The sequence below is a fragment of the Crocodylus porosus genome, unplaced genomic scaffold, assembly GCF_001723895.1.
Source record: "Crocodylus porosus isolate Cpor-Errol unplaced genomic scaffold, CroPor_comp1, whole genome shotgun sequence".
Lineage (NCBI taxonomy): Eukaryota > Metazoa > Chordata > Crocodylia > Crocodylidae > Crocodylus > Crocodylus porosus.
Window position 1 is genome coordinate 80,902,180 of NW_017728918.1, and position 20,894 is coordinate 80,923,073.

The following is a 20,894-nucleotide window of genomic DNA, read 5'->3' on the forward strand; positions in this document are numbered from 1 at the left end:
TTTTTGAGAACAGGCTAGGCAAATCAATCTCAACCAGTGTGCCACAGCACCTAAGGGTGCAGCAAGATCCTTTTCAGGGTGCTACAGGGTGCTACTCAATATTAGTAATGTTAGGTGTGAAAAACATGTATACAATTCACAAGATAAACCCAGATATTTCAAATAGGCATCTATAGTGTCAAAAACATTATACCCTATGGTGGTCTTTCTGAGTTTTTTGCAACAAAATAATTACTGTATTTTTTTTTTTTTTTTGCATAATCAAAAAACAAGTGAAAGATTAAAAGCTGACATTTTCTGAGGGGTGCCCTAAGTCTAACAAGGTTGAGGAACCACTGGATTGGCTGACACTTGGATACATTGGTTTAGCTAAGGAAAATCCTGCCTTGAATGGATTAGTCTATTTTTCCCATGATTTTATATTCTTAGCAAGAATTAAGCAAGTTTTGAAGTGAGCATGAATGAATGTAGTGACATCAGCACAGACTGCATTAGTTTGGAGTCTGGGAAGAGAGGTCAAAATATGCCAAAATACATCTTCAATTAAAACCTATTAACTGAGCAAAAGGTGCACAAGTGATTTAAAAAGAATGGAGAGTATGGAATTATGGGTGTGAATGGTGAGTCAGAACTGCTTACTTCAATTTCCAGGACTGCTACAGATATTTTCAAAGACTTTGGTGCCTCAATTCCATCTCCATGAAATGGAAACAATGATAAATTCCTAGTTACAGCTATATAGTAAGGATTAATTTGTTGCTCTTCGTGGAAAAAACTCAGGTCCTGCAAAGCTAAGTACATTGGGAGGAATGCTTGTACTACTGGTGGATGAGAATAGTTGCCTCCCTATTTTTTCCAGGCTATCACAAATTTGCTAAAGATATAGCATAAGAGCTGAATATTTCACTTGTTATAATGGGTACTAATATAGATTTTGATATTCTTTGTATCTCATGCAGTATCATTCAATTTACCTGAAAGTAGGTTAGGACATTTGCAGTGTGCAAGAATGTAAGGATATCACATTCTATAGTGTACTGAGTGACTCTAAATTGGTAAAAATAGGATTCCAGTCATCCACTTGCATATATGCATTTTGCTTTAGTGACACTGAAACTGAAGCTGCTCTAAAGTTAAAAGTAAGTTGTGTGCAGGGGATGGGGGCTGAATTATATTATGTAGTAGTTTTGGAAAGTAAGGAATGCCATCACAAGAAAGCTTTAATGTATTCTCAATGCTATAACCACAATTCATAGACACATAATGATGGGTACATAAAGCACAACCACAGAAGTCATATAAGTGGACTTTCATACATTACTGTTATGGTGCCAGTCAAGAACTTTCACAATTAGCTTATGTCAAAACCTTAGCAATATATTGAATGTGTAGGGAAACTTATGTTTTTATGAGTATTCGACAGGCCTTAACAAAATATTCTTGCCCAAATGGCTAGTGAAATGTCAGAGTAATATTTAAATTGCTTTGATTGATTATAGCTGCTGGACTGTTTCACTTCTCCCACTTGCATTGTCTGCCAGCTGTGAAAGTCCATTGTATACCCCTTACATCTGACATAAATCTTAATTACATATGGCAGCCTTTTAACTCTAGTAGCCATAGTGAGCTAAAGCTAAAGTTCAAAATTCCCTAGTCTAATCAAGATTTTCCTATTCTTAGCAACTTTACTTTTTTGTTACTAAACTAAATACAATACAGACTATTTCTAAACAGGAAAAGGAATATTAAATCCATCCTTAAAAAATCACAGAAATTCACCAGAAGAAAGTTCATGAGCAATCTTATAGATTCAATGATTGTTTAAAAAATATTAATTCAAATAGCAAATTATAATCTGGCATTCAGGAAACAGAGAAAAGTATAAAGTTGACTACATAAATTGGTACTGGTTATTCACATTGCTGCAGTGAACAAAATAAAGATCTAAACTGTGAATTCAGAATTCTATGAATCTCTTCTGTGGTGAAAGAAAATATTGGCAATGCAACGTTCTTGTAATGCAGAAGAGAGGCTATCAAGAACTAAATTTGTAAATACATTTATTTGTGGATCTCTCTAAATCCCAAAGACAGACAGTACATGCTGCTTCTTCAACAGCAAAACCTCAGAAATCAGCAGCAATGGCATTTCATTATTATGCTTCTATAAAATCTTCTCTTCTTGAAAAAACAAAATAAAAAAAGGAAAACCACTGAATGAAAGATGTATTTATGTCACCTTTTGTATTAGAAAAGGTTTAAAACATATATGGAATTTACATCCTGTATTCTATTCTCTGCCAGGTAATGATTAATACTTTGTATGAATTGTGGCTGTCATTTGTAGTGATTTCACTTTGTAGTAGAAAAATTATAAATATAAATATAAATGGATTTAAATATCTTTTATCTAAGCTTGTTTGTATAGGATAGAGAATGAAAAAATCAAACATACATAAGCACCCCTTTCAATTGGCTCTTTTTAACTTGCACTTTAGGATTGAGCAGGTCTGCATTTCAAAATTATCACACTAACTATATGGACAAATGTAAAATAATCTGTAAAACCAGACTTCTATATGAAACAAATGAGAACTGAACTTGAACAGCTGATATATTGATTGATTTTATTTTTAAAAAAGAAACTATGTTGCTGAAAGGTTCAGATACGTTGGCAGTTTACCTACCATCATACAAAAGAGTGGCATAGGAGAGTAATTTGAGAAGGCCCCTCAAGAAAATTCCTGGATTATAAAACTAGAAAATGATTATGGTCATTTAGTTTAGCTGTTTGTCCATCAAAGGCCAGAGGGCTTCTCTGAGCTATTCTGTCTCAGCTGTAGCATATTTTTAGAAGAAAAATTAATTTTGATATCAAGATTTCCATTGAAAGGTAGTTCATCATGATGCTTAGTAAATTGTTCTAGAGCTTGAACATATTGTTAACAATTTAAAAGATAGTTTCTTAAGGTATATTTTTTCATCAATGTCTGTTATTTGGTATTAATTATATTCCACTAATTGCTTTTTATTATTTGAGTTTCATATTGGTTGTTCCTCTACTTTGTCTTTTTTTCAGTGTCAGACTGACAGACCTGTTATTACCCTTTTTAACAATACAACATTCATTCCTGTCAAGTCCTCTGGAGCTTCTCCAGTCTTCCAAAGCTTGTTAAAAACAGTCTAAGGATCTAGGATACTTTTGGCAAGCAATATTAAAATGTACAACTGCAAATCATCTGGAATTGATGATATAAAAATATTTAGTTATAATACCTTCTATTTAATATCTGTGGTGTTAGTCAAATCCGTTATTTTCATCTGATAGAGCACCAGCACTATCTTTGCCTCTGACTGTTAAAAATAGTTACTAAAGGGGCAACTATTTTGGGTCCATGTCATTCTGGGTCTGTGCAGATGTGATATTTAATTTGACCTAACTAGGATTAGGTTAATCTAAATGCCAGGCTGTGCAGGTGTCTGTGAGGTTTAAATTAGGCCAGTAATGGTGAGCCTGATCTAAGTTAGTTTACTTGAGCAGGTAAACTAACTTAGATTGGGAATGGGCTAACCCGGTCCAGGGAACATGTGCACATGTCTGGAACACAGATCTGGGGCTTTACTCTTCTTCCCCCTCCACCCCTGCCAACACTGACTAGGCCATTTTTAGGTTGCTGTCCACCCCCACCCCTGTGGACCCACCAACTATCCCTCCTACCTGCTGATCCCTCTAAATCCTACATGGACCCATTAGCGAGGCATGACCTGGCTGAAACAAGTCCTAGAATGGGTTTTTTAATAGGAAGGCTGTGCTACAAAATAGCTGCTGCTTCTCTCTCAGCTGAGTAGCCAAAAACTGCTTCCTGTTTGGTAGGTTAATGCATCTGATTTACACATTAAGATTTATGCACATCTTACTACCAGGTTTTGCCAATATCAGCTAGAGTCCTAGCTGAGATCATCCTGTTCCTGATCTCTGTTTCTCCATACCACACAGGAAGCATGAAGTTACTCTGACACTGAAGGGACTTATAGGCCAATATCTGTCATTAACCTAGACTATGACTCTTGATCTTGCCTCTAATCTGATACCCGGCCTTGACATCCTAATAGATAATTATACATCTGGATCTTGCCTCTTGTTTGATATCCAGCCTTGGCCACATTATCTTTTTATGGAGAAGTTTATTTCCTTTCTCCTTAGTTTAGAATAACCTAGATCTCTTTGTTGCTACTCTACATTGTCTTATTGGTTGGGATCAGCTACTATCTACAGGTCTTTGTACACTTCTTCATTCTCTTTGGCCTTCTGGATCTTCAGTAATATTTCTCACTTTTTCTATGCATGGTAACAATTAAGAAGCATCTAGAGCTCCTTCTAAGTTCTTTCTGGTAAATGCAGACTATGACTTTTGTTAGGCTCCTTCACACTCTTACTGCAGTGGTATTAACAAGCAAAACTTGTCTCCAATTGCTCCTCTTTCTGTTTCTTTGTTTGCAAATTCTTATCTCTCGTGTGCCTATGGTGGTAATACTTCCTGAATCTATTGTTTTCTTCCAGCAAAGCAACCTTCTTGTACTCCATATAAAATCCTTTCTAATTTCAGTCAGGAAAGAAAAGGTGGTACATCCACTGAAGGTCTCAACCACTGTTTCAGTGAGTGGTTATCAGGGTTTTCTACTTAGAAAGTGAGCCTCTTATGTTCCCTTCTGAATTTCTCATGCTTACTATTCCTCTGGTTCAAAGTTCACCTGGCAATTGATGTATATTTGGTATGTTCTGGAGGTTTGGGGAATTAAGGATCAAAATAAGTTACTAAATATTATAGACTCAGGTTAAGGATGCTTTTGAGACTGTATATTTATCATACCCATGTGTTGAAATCTAAAGGATATGATAATAGAAATATCCTCAAACATCTAATGTTATGTGTGGTCAAAAAGGCTAATCTTGATTATATACATAATTAAATTTGTTGTCAATGCTATGAATCTCAGCACCAAGAGTGCTATTTTTTCCACACATGTGCCAGACTGTACAGTTCTTACTTCACAGTGATTTAGTACTTGATTAAGTATTTAGTGCTTGTATCTAAAGGGAGTCCTTTAGTACTTGCTTAAGCAGTTTTACCATGTAGTTCTGATGCTGCATGGTTTTTTCCCACACTACTGCGTAGTAGCATTGGCATCATAGTTCGTATCTGCTGACACTACATTGCTGTAGCAATGTTGTAGCTCATCACTACAGTGATGTGGTGTCTCATGTAGATGTGTCTACTGAGCACTTTGATACAGTGACAAAATATGCACACCCATGTGCAAAAAGGCATTCCTCATATACTGTAAAATATTCAAGTGCTGATTTGAATTCACAGTTACCCAAATTGCATATTTCAAGCAAATTATTATTTAGTGCCTCATTCTTGCAGTTGCAATTTAGGTGTTTAGCCTTGAAAGTATTGCATTTTCAGTATATCTCAAATTTGTAATAAACTTTGGAATGGATCATGCGTTTACACTTCTGCTTTAGGCTTGGAAATTTAGAAAATGTCTCTCCTTTGAAAAATCTACTGTCTCCAGTTTCTCTGTTGTCTATTTTTAGATTTGAAGAGATAATAGAAAAAGAACTTAAAAGTAGCAGTTAAGTCATGTGCCCTATGAGCCCCTTTTCCTTTCAGAAAAGTAGCTAAAAGCTGTTCAGATGAACGTTATACTAACGAAGCTGGGCTGGAGAGTAGAAAGTACCTCCACAGTTTGTTTTCATTGATCACTTCAGATTTCACCACCCCTGAAAATCAGCTCTATAAAAAAATTATCTTATGTCACAGGACAATGCTGGATGTGAGCAAGTACACATACTATCATTTTTAAGTGTCTGGCTCCCCTTGCTGCCATTGTAGGGATACCTTTTCTATTTTCTGTTTGTATTGAAAAAGTGTTTTCAGTACTATGAAAGTGCTTTTATCTACAAAATTAGCTGTGCAGGAGCACACATACCTTTGAATCAGTGTAATTCAAAACTACATCAGAATTCAACAAGATTTAAGTAAAGTTATACCATCCTAAATCCCGCTGTAGAATAAAGAAAAGCCACCAATATCAACTATAAAGTAGGGACAGAATATTTCATTTTCTTCCACCTTTTCCCTTTCTTATCTTTCTATACTGCAAGCTCATTTAGGTGTATGTATAAAACCTAATACAGCAAGGTCTTGGTCTTAGTTGAGGGCTCTATGTACTATGATATGTGAATTATAATGCTAAATTAAAGAAAGCAACAACAATACCCCACCTAGCTTAATATACTTTCTCCAGCAGTGTCCCTCTCAAACAAAAGGTCATTATCATTGTTCACATTTACTTTTTTTCACATTTCTGCTTTTCTGTCCTATTTCTCGCTATATGTAAATTGGGAAATATTTCTCTATTCTTTCCATCTGAGGGAAGAACTCACTCCGGATATCATTAATCTTACTTTTCAGCTGACCAGAGATTCACTGCAGTGTGGTTTGAGGCAGGGGTGCTAAACCCCTACTCATGGGTGGAATCTGGCCTGTAGCATCATGCCATCTGATCTGCAGACCTCCCCACAGGTGCAGAAATTTGGTGGCACCCACAGGGAGTCCCAGGCTCAGTGCACTTGATCAGATGCCAGATACCAGAATCCAGGGAACAGGAGCAGGAAAGGGCCTAATACTGGCACACAGAGGCTGGGAAGGGTAGGTGTCAGGACCCCCTGGCACTTAATCCCAGTGAGAGAGTGTGGTCTGTGGACCCTCGGGCCCAATCCCAGCACACAGATCAGGAGGTGGTGGTGCTGGGCCCGATGGCCCAATCACAGCTCATGAGGCTTAATTTGGCCCACAGCCTTGCCTCACACTATTCATCTGGCCCATGAAGTCAGAACTGAACACCGCATTTCAAGAGGGACATGGCTAAGCTTGAGAGGGTACAAAGAGGGGCCACCTTCTTGGTCAAAGGCATGGAGGTAGGCCCCACGAGAAGAGACTTGGGGAACTGGACCGGTTCAGCCTGAGTAAGAGAAGCTGAGAGGTGATCTGAAGGCTGCCTACAAGTACATCAGGGGAGAACACAAAGATCTGGGGGAGCAACTCTTCAGGAGGGCACCTCAAGGGAGGACAAGGACAAACAGACATAAGCTTATAGAGGGCAAATTCAGGCTACACATATGGAAGAACTTTTCCTCTGTAAGGGTTGCTAGAATCTGGAAGACACTTCTACCAGATATGGTGCAGTCACTTCACTGGAGATGTTTAAGAGGAGGCTGGACAGGCACCTTGCTGAGCTTGTCTAAGCCCAATAATTTCCTGTCCACGGCAGGGGCCAAACTTGATGGTCCTATGGGTCTCTTCCAGTTCTACAGTTCTATGCTTCTAAGGCTGAGCACCACAGGTCTAAGACTCCCTTACCCAAAAAGTGCCATATTTCTGCATTTTTCCTCAACCTGCCCCTCCCCTCCCCAGTTAGGAACATATAGGCAAATACATGCCAACATCCTTGAAAGCAGACTTAATATTTCTTAATCTTTGGATTTGTACCTTCCTTACAGGAAAGGTATGTGATGGTGGTTTTTGTTTGTTTTGGTTTGTTTTTTTAAATTTAACATTATAATTCACACTACAGTAGTACCTAGAGCCCTCAACCAAGACTGTTAAACTGTGTTACTCTCAAGAACTCAAAAGCGTATGACCTTCTGTCATGATTGTATCCCACAGTTTTGCAGGATCTAAAAAAACCCCACTCAGTAAGAAGGCAGAAATTATTTAGAAAGTCTCTGAAAGCTGACAAAATTGTTCTTTATCCTTCCTGTCAAAGAAATGCTAGACTCTTTGGGTATATATCCTTACATAAGGGATTATTTTCCCAACAATGCGTCATTATAAAATAAGACTGTCCACACAGTGAGTTATCGGGAATCACTATGCTAAAGCAACCCCCTATAAAGACAAACCATAACTCTACTTCCTCTGACTCACTGTCTCTGCAGGGAATAGTAAAGGGTATAAGGGAAATATTGCTTGCCCCCTTTCCACCTGCCTGGTCAGTAAGAAAAGAATTAATAATGTATTAAAGCATTCTAAAAATATCTTCCATTTAAGTTTTAAAATGTAAAGAAAGCATTCTAAAATGCACTGAGTGCACTCAGGCTTTGTTTTGCCTCTACTGCTTTTGCATTAGGTTCTATTGAATGGCTGGGCATTTCTCCCTTTCCTTGCCAAGATCTTTAGGGTCACAGGGGAATTGAATCAAAGAAAAAGTTCAGTGAGGTTACCTGAAACAGCCTGGGATTGATAGTAACTAAAGTGTACTTAAATAATTTGTCTTGGACACTGTTTCTACATTGTAGGTCTGGTTTATCTTCCTGAAGGAAATATCTTCATTACCTACATCATCAGGAAAATAAACTGTTGAGCTGTAGTATGTAGTGGACAGAAGCTTTCCTAAGTACAGGCAGTAGGTTAGACTACCATGTGTTAGCTTCCAAAATGTAAAGAAGTATTATGTTAAACAAGTTATGCATCTAAACCTGTCCAGAATCATGAAAAAGTATCTCCCTTCTGTCCAGAGTGTGTTTGAGGAATTGTTGCATGTGAAAGATAAGAACACCCAAATGTAATTTAGTGAAACATACGATGCTCAAAACTGTCAACACATTGGATTGCAAAACGGTTAAATGATAAGGCAATTAAACTGGTGAAAAATACTGAAGAGTGAAAAATAATAACTTGGAGACTGAAGACCACAAAAGATGATACATGTAACCAGACAGACAGATCCAAAGGCAAGCTAGATGAGACAAGGGCGAATATATAATGACAAGATACATGGAACTTGAGAATCATAAAGAAGGTAATTCAAAAGGGATATTCCGTGGATCAAAAAAATTGCTTGTGTTAAAATGTGACAAAAATCATAATGACAGAATAATCAAATGCTAGTGAGGAAATTATTGTGCCAAATGATGTGTCTCAAAATTAATAATAATAATAACAGATAACAGAAAGGAGATCATGAAACTGGGACTATCAATTTTACCAGAGGATCTGGCAAACGCTGTTCTCCAAATGAAGCTGGAAAAGCAACAGGGCTAGATAACATATCAGCAGAATTATTAAAAGTAATTGTATACCATAGTTTTGGTCTAATGGGAAAAACACACAAAAGATAGATTACTGTGAACACCAGTGATTTCTTAGGGTGGTATCTTTTATTGCATCAACTATGCTACCATGTAGGTTCCTAGAATGTGGTCTGTCAACTGGATAAAATGAATCTTTCTGACCTTACCAAAGAGAAGGGGTATATCAAAAGTTTGTAACACATGAGGAAGACTGCGTAATGAATGACTGTGTGGAATGATTTATAAAAGAACAACCATTAGAACAAGCTGGTTTCAGAAAGGGAGAAGGGTCACATGATCATATCACAAAAGTTTGTCGTTATTGAAAAGTTCAGGATCAATATCACCTATTGAGCAACTTTTTATTGACTGCTTAAAAGTATTTGATACTACTTCATGTGATAATCTATGGCAGGGCTGTCCAACTGAATGGGGTTAAATTGTGGCTTCCCCAACACTCCCTATGGGCTCCCACTCCCTCTTCTAGCTGCCATTTACTGCCCTTCCCTAGGGCAGGGAGTGGGGCAGTGTGGTAACACAGTGAGCTAAGGGTGAGTCTGGGGTATGCAGTTTAGTGGGGGAGCAGGTACAGCAGTGGGGCACCCATGTGGGTGTGTGCTACAACAGGGTGCAGTTGCAGGCCCATAGTGGTGTGGCACCCATACAAGTGTGCAATGTAGTGGAGGAACACCTTCATGGGTAGAGAGAGAGTCCCAGGCACATGGTGTAGCAGTTGGGCGGATATGGATGGAGGGTGAGGGGGTGGTTCATGAGGCATATCTGCAGGGTGTGAGGCCCAGGAAGCTGTGGCTTGCCCTGGTGTAATCTGCTGGGCATGTAGTCCAGAAGCTCGAAAGAGTCCAGAAGCTTGAGAAGCTCGAGAGAGTCCAGAGGAGAGCCATGTGCATGATGAGAGGGCAAGAAAACAGGCCTTATGATGAAAGGCTGAGCACTATGGGACTTCAGCCTGAAGAAGTGCAGGCTCAGGGGTGACTTGGTGGCAGCCTATAAGTATATAAGGGGTGTGCATCAGGATCTGGGGAAACAACTGTTCACCAGAGCACCACAGGGGATGACAAGGTCCAACAGTCACAAACTCCTGCAAGTTTTAGGCTGGACATAAGGAAAAACTTCTTTATTGTCTGAGCCCCAAGGCCTGGAACAGACTCCCCCCAGAGATGGTGCAAGCACCTACTCTGGATACTTTTAAGAAACATTTGGATACTTATGTTCCTGGGATCCTTTGACTTTCTGCCCCTTGGGCAGGAGGCTGGGCCCAATGATCTTACAAGGTCCCTCCCAGCCCTAATGTCTATGGAATCTATGGGATCTAGTCCCCCACTGAGGCAGCCTGTGGAACAGCTGCTTGGAAACTAGACAGCCCTGGTCTATGAAGTGTAGTGGCAGGTGCAGAATTATGAGGAAAACTCATCAAAAGTCTCCATCTTCAACAACAGATCAGGAAGTCAACAGCAGTGAGTGACTATTGTGTGCAACCAGAAATTTAATGACTCAAGCCACTGATATGGGTAAGAATGCTGCCATGCTGCCTAGCACTGAATATATTTTGAAGCTAAAATAAAGCAATGAATTAGTTGCCAACAGCAGATTCAGTAAACACAAATTGAAGCTAGATTCTAATATGCACATTTAACATTCATGTGTACATTCATATATCTCACAGTGATAGTTAGTGTTTTTCTACGGTGAGAAACAAGGCTCATTCTGCTCACAGGCTCTTCAGCATGCAGAATTTATTATGAGATAAGCTTTGGAAATATTTGACAAGGGGGAAGAATTTTGAACTCCTATTCATGAACACCTCTTAACTGATCTTGGTTTCGGTGATGACCCAATATTCTCGTTACCCAGTGCAAAGCCAGTGTCAGAGACTATAAAAACAGTTAATGAGCATGATGGTCTGTGTCTGAATGTGCTAAAAACAAAATTTGTGCATGTCAATGTGATTTAATAAAAATAAGGTTCAAGAGAACATTGCTGTTAATGGTCAAGTTGTGGAGGCAGTCAATGAATAGCTAACTATGAATACATATATTTAATCAAGGCATTTTTCAAAAGAAGAGTGCTAGAAATGGTTTGGCTTTTTTGGCTTCCATTATAAAAACATGAGAAAAGGCATAACATCTTGAAATGGTTAGACCCTCATCATTTTCTTCTTTCCTGTTATGCAAAGAAAACAGTGTGCTTTGTGTTAATGGAATGTTGTATATCAATTAACACATTCAAATCTATCTGTTCTTTCTTTGTGATTCAGTGAAAGTAAGCTAGTTTGTCAGTGACAGAAATGATGAGTTAAAGGTTCCTATCATGTTAAGAAGGTGAGGAGTGAAAAGCATTGAAAAAAATTAGATGGAGATACCAGAAGGCTTTTGAAACTGTTTTAGTTACTCATCTGTGTCATCATCTGTCTTCCTTTCAGTATTAATCTTTATAGTGTTCATCTGTAAAAATTCCACTGAGGTTTTCAGTTGTGTACTGCTTTTTATTAAGATGGAAATTTTAAGGTGAAGAGTTAATCTATAGATGCAGTTCTTTAAAATATATATATGTATATTTTAAAAATGTTTCATCATACAAAATTATATGGGTAATTAAGGTAAATATTATGTAGGTATTTCACACACACTATCTGTATTCATCAGATATCCATTACTAGCCTTGAAATTATTTGTACAGTATTAATCACATGCCAAATGAAAACCAAGATAAAAGTGTGTCTCAGGTTTTTAGAAAGTAGTTGTCTGGTTTATTCCAGAAGTGCTTTTAAAAACAAAGTAAAAATCAAATTATATAACACATTAAAATATCTGTAGGTGAGATAGCTTGAACTGTACCATGAAGAAGATGTTCAAATCTGATAGAATCTTTTTTTTTTATCAGTGTCCAAGACTGGATATATGCAGCTTTGCAAGTATTGTATGTGTGCATGCAGCTTGTATATACAGTTGTCTGCTATCTAGACTGAATGAAATTCCATTACAACACTTTATTTTATTTTAAAATTTAAAAATCCAAAATCTTTTGAATTATTTGGCATATATTGTTAAAAACTAATGTACTGAACTCTGTAAAAGCCTAACTCATGTGAGGCGCTCCACTGGCAGAAGTATTATAGTATTATAGTTTGTGTGAATAAAACATTAAACCATAAATGCGTTTATTTTAAGTATGGATAACAAAATCTTAACATGGCAATTAAAATAAAAAAGCCAGCAGTCTCTTTAAATTACATGAAGGGGAAATATCCACTTGCTGAAAATACTTGGTTTTAAAAAGAAAAATCTTCATGCATTACCTCTTCCTATTCAGGCTAAAAACTTGTGTGCTAAAGTTTCAGCTGTATGCAAATTAAAATGGATGAGTTATGGGACTCTTCAAAATGGGGTTTATATTGGAAATGCTGACAGACCCTTATTAAAGCTGCCAGGTGCCAGTAGAATGAAGTGCCGTTAACCCCTATGAATGCTGAGGCAGGGATTTTGGACTGTATGCATTTTGTAAAGTTACCCTAGAGAATTTATTTTATTATTCATTGAATCTTGTGTCTGGTGCAGTGATTGCATCTGGTGCCATTTTTCTTACCTTTCTTTGTGGTTATTTTTTATCCTTGTATAAAATGGAAAGGACTCTAAAACATCAGCATCTAACCTATCCTGTGTCAGTTGGAAACGGAAGATTGGCACTGTATTGGTAGTAGAAAACTATAAGCCTCTCTCCTTTCCTTGTCATTATACTGTACTTAGTGAAAGCTAGATTTTTTTCTACAACCAATATATAATCAGAAATCCCACATGGTGTCAGCTATTAGGTTACTACCAAAAAAATTAAAATAATTGGCAGTTCTTAGTAAAGTATACGCTGTCCTCTAGGCATTACTTGAAACAATATATAGCTGCCTGAATCTTCAATCACATCATAACTTTAGAATTAAATTTGAGAGCTGAAAACTTGAGAAAGTTAAAATTTGGTTTTCATGTACTTTTTATGTTAATATGTTCATTAGTGTTCTGTGCTCTCCTAAATAACAACTTTTAACTTGATGCAGGAGAACAGAATGTACTGTGGCTGATGTTTTTTGAAGGGTTTTTCGATATACTTATTTAATACGGCATTGAGAGCATTATTAACATCCCTGCTGTTAAGAAAAGTATAGCATGTGGTACTTAGGACTCTTGATTGATATTAGAGATCCATAATAAAACTATTAGTATTCAATTGCCAAAATAATCACATTTTTAGATTACTTTCATTTTTAAGCAGCTTACAGAATTCCACCCAATCAATACTTGGGACAAATAAGGAATTTGTTAAAGAATACATTTCAAATTGAGTTGAGTACAGCTGCGTTGACAACATGGCTGCAGCATTGGCTTTTTGATGTCACTTAAAAATGAGAGGAATTGTTTTTTGAATGATCCAAGGACATTTTTCTCTTAATAAACTCTGTGCACAAGACATGATATCATGGTAATATATTAACAAAAAAGTTAATATACTATATGATTGACACTCTCTGTGCTTTCAATTCTTACAGGAAGAGCCATATGTGATGTTCAAGAAGTCTGACAAACCTTTGTATGGGAATGATCGATTTGAAGGATATTGCATTGACCTCCTCAGGGAACTATCTACCATCCTTGGATTTAACTATGAAATTAGGCTTGTGGAGGATGGAAAATATGGAGCCCAAGATGATGCCAGCGGACAGTGGAATGGAATGGTTCGGGAACTAATTGATCATGTAAGTACCTTTACGAAAGCCTTGCCAGCTATATTATTCTCATTCTACTTTCAAGGATATTTACCAAATTTATCAAGGTTATCACTTATATTTTATATAAGGATAGACTGCAGTAATAGTATGTGACAATAACAACTTTATGATAAGAAAATTTGTACATTGAAAAGAAATGACTTTTTTTTTTAGTCTTAAAATGTCTTATTAAATATAGGCTATTTTTATGCATCACTGTTTTGTCTTTTTAACACTGTTTTTTTCTAACCAAAGATGTTTACTCTTCCATGGATTATTTCCAAACTAAAATATAGAACAAATAGCATTAAGAATGATTTCTTAAGAATACATATAGTTTTCATGTAAGAAGAAATATGATAACTACTTAATCATTCAGCAATAATTGATCATTCATTGAAGATAGCAGATTTTATACTTTGTCCTAGAAAAATCTCTATATAACCTTTAAAATATGTAGTATTCTTTATTATGAACATAAAACTGAGCAGACCCTTCTTGTCTCCTCATAACATAACCTATAAAGTCCAGTTAGCAAGACAGAAGTCTCAGTGCAGGCAGAAGCAGCAGGGTAATTCAATGCAAATCAAAACAGATACCATTATAGGCAATTGTTTGTAACTAATCCAGGCATCCCTTCAATCCAGCCTTTAAAACATACTTTCTCAGTTGGTGGTGCCAAATGAATTCACCCTCTTAGGAATGGAGGTTAGTCTGTTTAAAAAGTATGGAATTGTATCTGGCGTCTTTATTTTGTCACATTTGCATTTATTTGGGCAAATTGTTCAGCATCAAGATATGTGATCAAAGACACTTGGAATAAAACAAATGCTTTATGCATCAATATGATTAAAATAAAGAGATTATCCTGCCCCTAGCTAAAGTCATATTTCTTCAAGATGGCATTGGCATAAAATGCCTGAGCAACCTGAAGCTAAAGCAGCCAGTTACCTTGCTGCCATTTGTTCTAAGAACTCATGAGAACAGGTTCCAATTAAAAAAATAAGATTATGAATATTAGTTAAATAGCTTTCTCTGAAGTTAGAAGTAAGTAATTCCTGTTGCAGTATATATTAATTACATCTCATTTAGCATTTTTTTCAAACATGCTTGTGTATATATCAGTGTGAAATTGATGGCTGTACACTAATGACATCTACTTAAGTCAATTATCCCTGATCGGGAGTAGGCACTGTACAATCATTTCTTCTATAATTCTTTTGAAAGCTTTTTTAGTCTCACTTTTTGGTACATACCCTACTCCATTCCTCTCCATTTCTTGAGGTGGTCATGGTCGTCTAGGACCTACACTGAGATTATCAAAAATTTTACACATTTAAATAATTCTAATACTAAAATCCTAGTATTAAAATATAAACGTAGCTGTAATCATTCCATAACCTTTTGTTCAGTTTTACTATATCCAGAACTGATTTTTCTCATGATATTTTAAGTTTAATTTATAGATTCATAGATGGTAAGGCTGGAAGGGAATTCAGAAGATCATTTCACCAGGCAGGAAACACAACTGGGGTCAGCTGACCCCAGAAAGGTGTCTGTTCAGTCTCTTCTTGAAGATTTCCAGGGTAGAAGATTGTACCACCTCTGGAGGGAGCTTATCCCACAGCCTGGACACTCTAATTGTGAAGACGTTTTTCATAGTGTTGAGCCTGAAACAGTCTTCCAGGAGTTTGTGGCCATTACTCCTGGTTTTCCCCAAGAGTGCCCTGGTGAACAGTTGTTCACTGAGCCCTTGGTGTATTCCCCTGATGTAGCAGTAACCTGCTACCAAGTCCCCTCTTTGCCTTCTCTTTTTCAGGCTGAAGAGTCCCAGGTCCCTCAACCTTTCCTCATATGGCTTGCTGAGCAAGTCTCTGATCATACAAGTGGCCCTTCTTTGGACTCTCTCAAGCTTTATCATGTCCTTGTTAAAGTGTGTCATCCAGAACTGGACGCAGTACTCCAGCTGCAATCTCACCACTGCTGAGTACAGTAGAAGAATCATTTCCTTGATTTTGCTGGAGATGCATCAATTTGATGCATGCCAGGGTATTATTTGCCCTGCTGGCTACAGTGTTGCACTGCTGGCTCATATTCATACTGTGGTCTATTATTATCTCTAGGTCCCTTTTGTTCGTGGTGCTGGTCAGTTTGGTGCCACCAAGCCTGTAGGTGTGCAGGGGTTGTTCATCCCCAAGTGGAGCACTTTACATTTCTCAATGTTGAACTTCATCTGGTTCTGAGCCACCCAGCTTGCTAGTCTGTCTAGATCTGCCTGTATCTGTAATCTATCTTCAAGCATGATCATGCTTCCCCATAACTTGGTGTTGTCTGTGAACTTGGCCAGTGAGCTCTTCACTCCCACATCCAAATCATTGATAAAGATGTTGAAGAGTACTGGACCAAGCACTGACTCCTGTAGGACACCACTGATCACTTCTCACCAGGATTATACAGAACCATTCAGTCAGCTTTGTACTCACCGTCTTGCAGTTAAGCCCACAATCCTCCAATTTTGTCTGAGAACATCATGGGATACCAGATTGAAGGTTTTTTGGAAGTCAAGGTATACAGTTATCAACCTCGTCTCTCTTATCCAGGTGGTGAGTTACCTAATTGTAAAAGGAGATGAGGTTGGTAAGGCAAGACCTGCCCGTGATGAAGCCATGATGGTTGCCATTCAGAATCCTACCTTCTGCAAGTCTATCGCACGAAGACTCCTTAATGATTTTTTCCTAGGATTTTCCCTGGGATAGAAGTTAGGCTAATTTGCCTATAATTACCTGGGCCCTCCCTCCTCCCTTTCTTGAAGATGGGCACAACATTGGCCCTCTTTCAGTCCTCAGGAACCTCTCCAGAGCACCACAAGTTTTGGAAGTGTTTCACCAGGGGTTCCACGATGACTTCAGCCAGCTCCTTCACCACTCTCAAAAGAGTTTATCCAGTCCTGCTGACATATTTCTTCAATTGATCACATACCAGTTCTATGGCAATAGTAGGTAGGCAATCATTCCTGCCCTGTTCATTCTGTATCATAGCTGGCATGATTTTCCCCTTGGCCTGGTGAAATACCAAGGCAAAGTAGTCATTCAGGAGTTCAGTTTTCTCCTAAGTGCTGATAACCAGGTGTCCTCAGTTGCTGAGCAATTGCCCCACACTCTCATTTGCTTTCCTTCTGTTCCCTATGTACCTAAGAAGGACTTCTTGTTGTCCTTGATTCCTGTTGCTAATTTAAGCTCAGTCGCCAACTTAGCCTTTCTACTTTGTTTCCTACAAGTGCGGGCTGTTGTTGTATAGGCCTCCTTGGGGCCTATCCCAAGCTTCTATTGTTCTTATGACTCTTTCTTCTTTCTTAGGAGGGACCTTGATTTCCCTGTTTAGCCAAGAGGGCTTCCCAGCCCTTCTGTTAAATGTTTAGTACATTTTTTTTCCTTAATTTTTTTACTTTTGTGTCATCCTCATCCTTACTGATTCACTATGTCAGTCATGGGACTCTTGAGCCATAGCACATCATGAAAGATCTAATATTCCTGGTGAATCTGGCCCATAGATGGAAACTAGATATGAGCAACTCCAGTGATATACCACACTGACATTTTCAAACCAAACTTTCAATCAGTACTTAGTTTCATCTCTCTCATTTCTTTTTCTTTGTCCTTTGTCTCTCTATGTATCTGCATCTCTTTAAAACTCTGGTTTATGTATTTGGGAATACAATAATTATTCAGTATGATATTCATTCATCCAGTACAATGTCCTGATGAGAGGAATCAAGGCCCCAAAATTTGGATGTGTAACTATCTTTAGGATCAGGACCCAAGACACTTCTCTAAAGTCTCCAGTCTGTTGTTCAATAGGAGAAAAAAAAGTTGTTTCAACAGAAGGAGAGTGGGAATACTCCTAAAAAAAAGGTTCATGAGTCTCACCAATTTTAAAATCAATGTTATTGGTAATTACTTTGGAGGTGAAAATTGCCCCTAAAATCTACCAGGGGTGCTGCCTACTATATCCAACGAAGCTAGATGTGTTTTGGGAGGAGTTAAAGGGTATGAGTGAATGAACTGAATTAAAGAAGAGGCAGCTCTCACCTTAAAGGGGTCCCATTCTAAATATAGGGTTGAGCAGAAGAAGTAAACATGCAGGTCTTATTTTATACAAATAATTTAGAGTATCTGTAGGCAGACCATAAGATGTGTCTTTAAGGCAGAATCAAATGTGGGCACAATAAGGAAATGTTACATCATATTTGCACTGGATAGATGTATGCCAGAACTTTATACCATACTGACCATCCTAGCTGCTCTGTTGATGATTAGCAATGCATTGTACACCTTCTGTTACAACCAACATACATCTTTTGACTTATGGTACCTTCAGCAGTCACATCTCTGATTGCCAGAGTGACCCAAGCTCCATCAATATGCTTCTTATATACTACCTTTCTTTATAGGACAGCTGCTGTAGCATTGTTTCTTGATACATTTAATATCCAGGAAAGGACATAGAGTTTTTATAAATAATCATAAAGGAGAAGGTGCTCCTGTACAAGAAGGCATCTACAAGAATGCTGACAGAAACACTAGGTTTTGTCTTACATAAAATAGTTTTAAAAAATGGAGTATTTTGTCCTACTGAGGGTAGCATGACTCCATATATCAAGTTGACCTTGTTTTGCCCTTTCTCAAAGTCTTTGATTAGAATGGTGATAGAAACACTAGATGAGATGGAAAGAAATCAGGATTCTGAAGGTTATTTTATACAATACAGCTATAATCTCATGCCTAATCCTTAGGATAATTTCATAGGCAACTGTCTGTCTGGACTAGGAGAGCTGCTAGTTGTGCCTTTTTCTACTGTATGGGGGGGACAAAGTAAAGTGGTTATGTTGTATAATTTAGAAGTACTTTTTAGTAACCTGAAAAGTAAATTGTTGATCATCCATTCATAAAATCAGAAAGAAGGAAAAAGTGACTAGGTTACATTAACTGTACTAAATAAATAAATGAAAGGATATTGAATCTCTATCATTAAAGGAAAAATGCAGAGTCTATATTTAAAAACAACCTGTGGCCACATCCAGATGAGCGCAGCCATGCAGTATGTGGCACTGCAGACACATCTGTGGCACCTCATACCACATGTTCAGCTGTTCTCTGCACTGCAAGGGGAGGAGGGGTTGACCCCTGGATATCCAGGACCATAGGTAAGGCTTATTGGGCCAGTCTTTCCTACACCACCCGGGGTAACCTGCTGTGTGGCAGAGGGCATATGACACAAGTGTTCCCTGGGGACAACTAGTGGCAGCACAAGGTGAATTGCTACTAGTTATCCTCAGGGAACCAATTGTCCACACACATGGATGCAGCCTGTGAATGCTTTTTGGGTGCAAGATAAAGGGAATTCCTAAACTAAATAAAAAGATAAATAATACAGTCAGTGTAAGACTCAACTTTTCAAACTTTTATCCTAAAGCTAGGCATCAAAATTTCCATTGAGTCACTTTTCATAAATACTTAGTCCAAGGGTCACTGGCTGAGAGATGTGTGAAATGAAAATTACAGGTTCTCCTTATACTACTGGAAACACATCGCCTGTTTAGGTGCTTAAATATACATTTAGGTTTCCTAACACCTGAGAAAGGAGCTTTTCCATTCCGCTGTTGTTTTTTTATGACATGTCAAAAAGAAGAGTTCCAATGCTGCACAATTTTCTAAATCATTATTCTCAAACAAGGTGCTCCTGTATCCTGTGGTACTTGAGATCCTTTAAAGGGTGCCACATAACATTAACACTGTTAGATGTGAAATGCCTACACATGATTCACAAGATAAACCCAGGGATTTCAAATAAGAATCTATAGTGTCAAAGTATTCTGCCCTGTTGTAGTCTGTTTGAGTTCTTTGCACCAGAAGAATTACTCTATTATTTTTCCATCGTCAAGAAATCAGTTAAAGCAATGAGCTAGCATTTTTCTGAGTTGTGTCCTGAGTTTAATGAGGGCTGCCTTGAATCTAAAAAGGTTGAGAACTATTGTACTAGATAGGCAAAGACTGAGGCAACAGTGTTTGCCATTGTTTCAGCCTATGTGTAATTCCAGTCTGTTTTTCACTATTCCATCAAGCTTTCTTCCCCCTCTTACTGCATACATAGCCGGTGTGTTAAACAGTGTTTAAACAGTGTTTATCTGTGTTGTATCTTGTACGTCAGAATTTCCCAAATGGTAACATGCACACCAAATGGTCTACAAAGGACTGATTGAATATATTGGATCTCCTTTTTTCTTTCTTTCAAGCAAATGTATTAAATTGAAAGGTGAAAACATGAAAGTGTTTTTTTCCCTTATGTTACTTCCCTGTAACAGCTACAGCATTTGCTTATAGGGAGAAGTCATGGGGTTGCTGATGGAAAGGTGATTGCCTTCATAATTGCAATTTGGAGGGTGGTAGTTAGCAAGTGAATTCCACTGATATATTCTTCTATATGAAAAATTTGCAAACCCACCAGGGAGGGGGAGTTGTGTATTTGTTTTTTATGTTATAATCTTATATTTATAGCCCCAAAGTATGGCTAGACTGTTTTCACTGAATAGTTTATTACCCTTCCTGACTGCTTCAGTGGAAAATACTGAAATATTCATAGGAACAGGCACTGGGACCTAGTTGTCTCCATCCCAGGTGAATCCCATATAAGACAGTCTTAGACTTGTATTCTTTCTTACCCTATCTCTGTACTAGTGTATATTTTATTTGAGTTCTTAATGCAAAATGAAACTGCTTTAATAGGAAAGACTGAGAGAGCTTCATCACAGAATACCCTGTATGATGGCGTTTATGTCACTCTCTTGGGAAATGGAAGAACTTAATTTAAATCCGTTCTCTTCCTGTTTTATACCAGAGATTTGAATCAAGTTCTCAACTCTCATGTGAGTATCCTAAACAAGAGATGCCACTACTTTGTCCTTGATTTTGTGGTCCTCTGG

The 20,894-nt window shown here is 37.8% G+C and overlaps 1 protein-coding gene across 1 annotated transcript in view; it reads left to right on the forward strand.

Annotated features, from left to right (window-relative positions):
• The window catches only part of GRIK2 (glutamate ionotropic receptor kainate type subunit 2), a 654,323-nt gene that overhangs the window by 352,743 nt on the left and 280,686 nt on the right, over positions 1 to 20,894 (forward strand). The window contains exon 10 of the mRNA XM_019537811.1: positions 13,697 to 13,903. Coding sequence (XP_019393356.1) covers positions 13,697 to 13,903 — 207 coding nt within the window. The remainder of the gene's footprint in view (positions 1 to 13,696; positions 13,904 to 20,894) is intronic.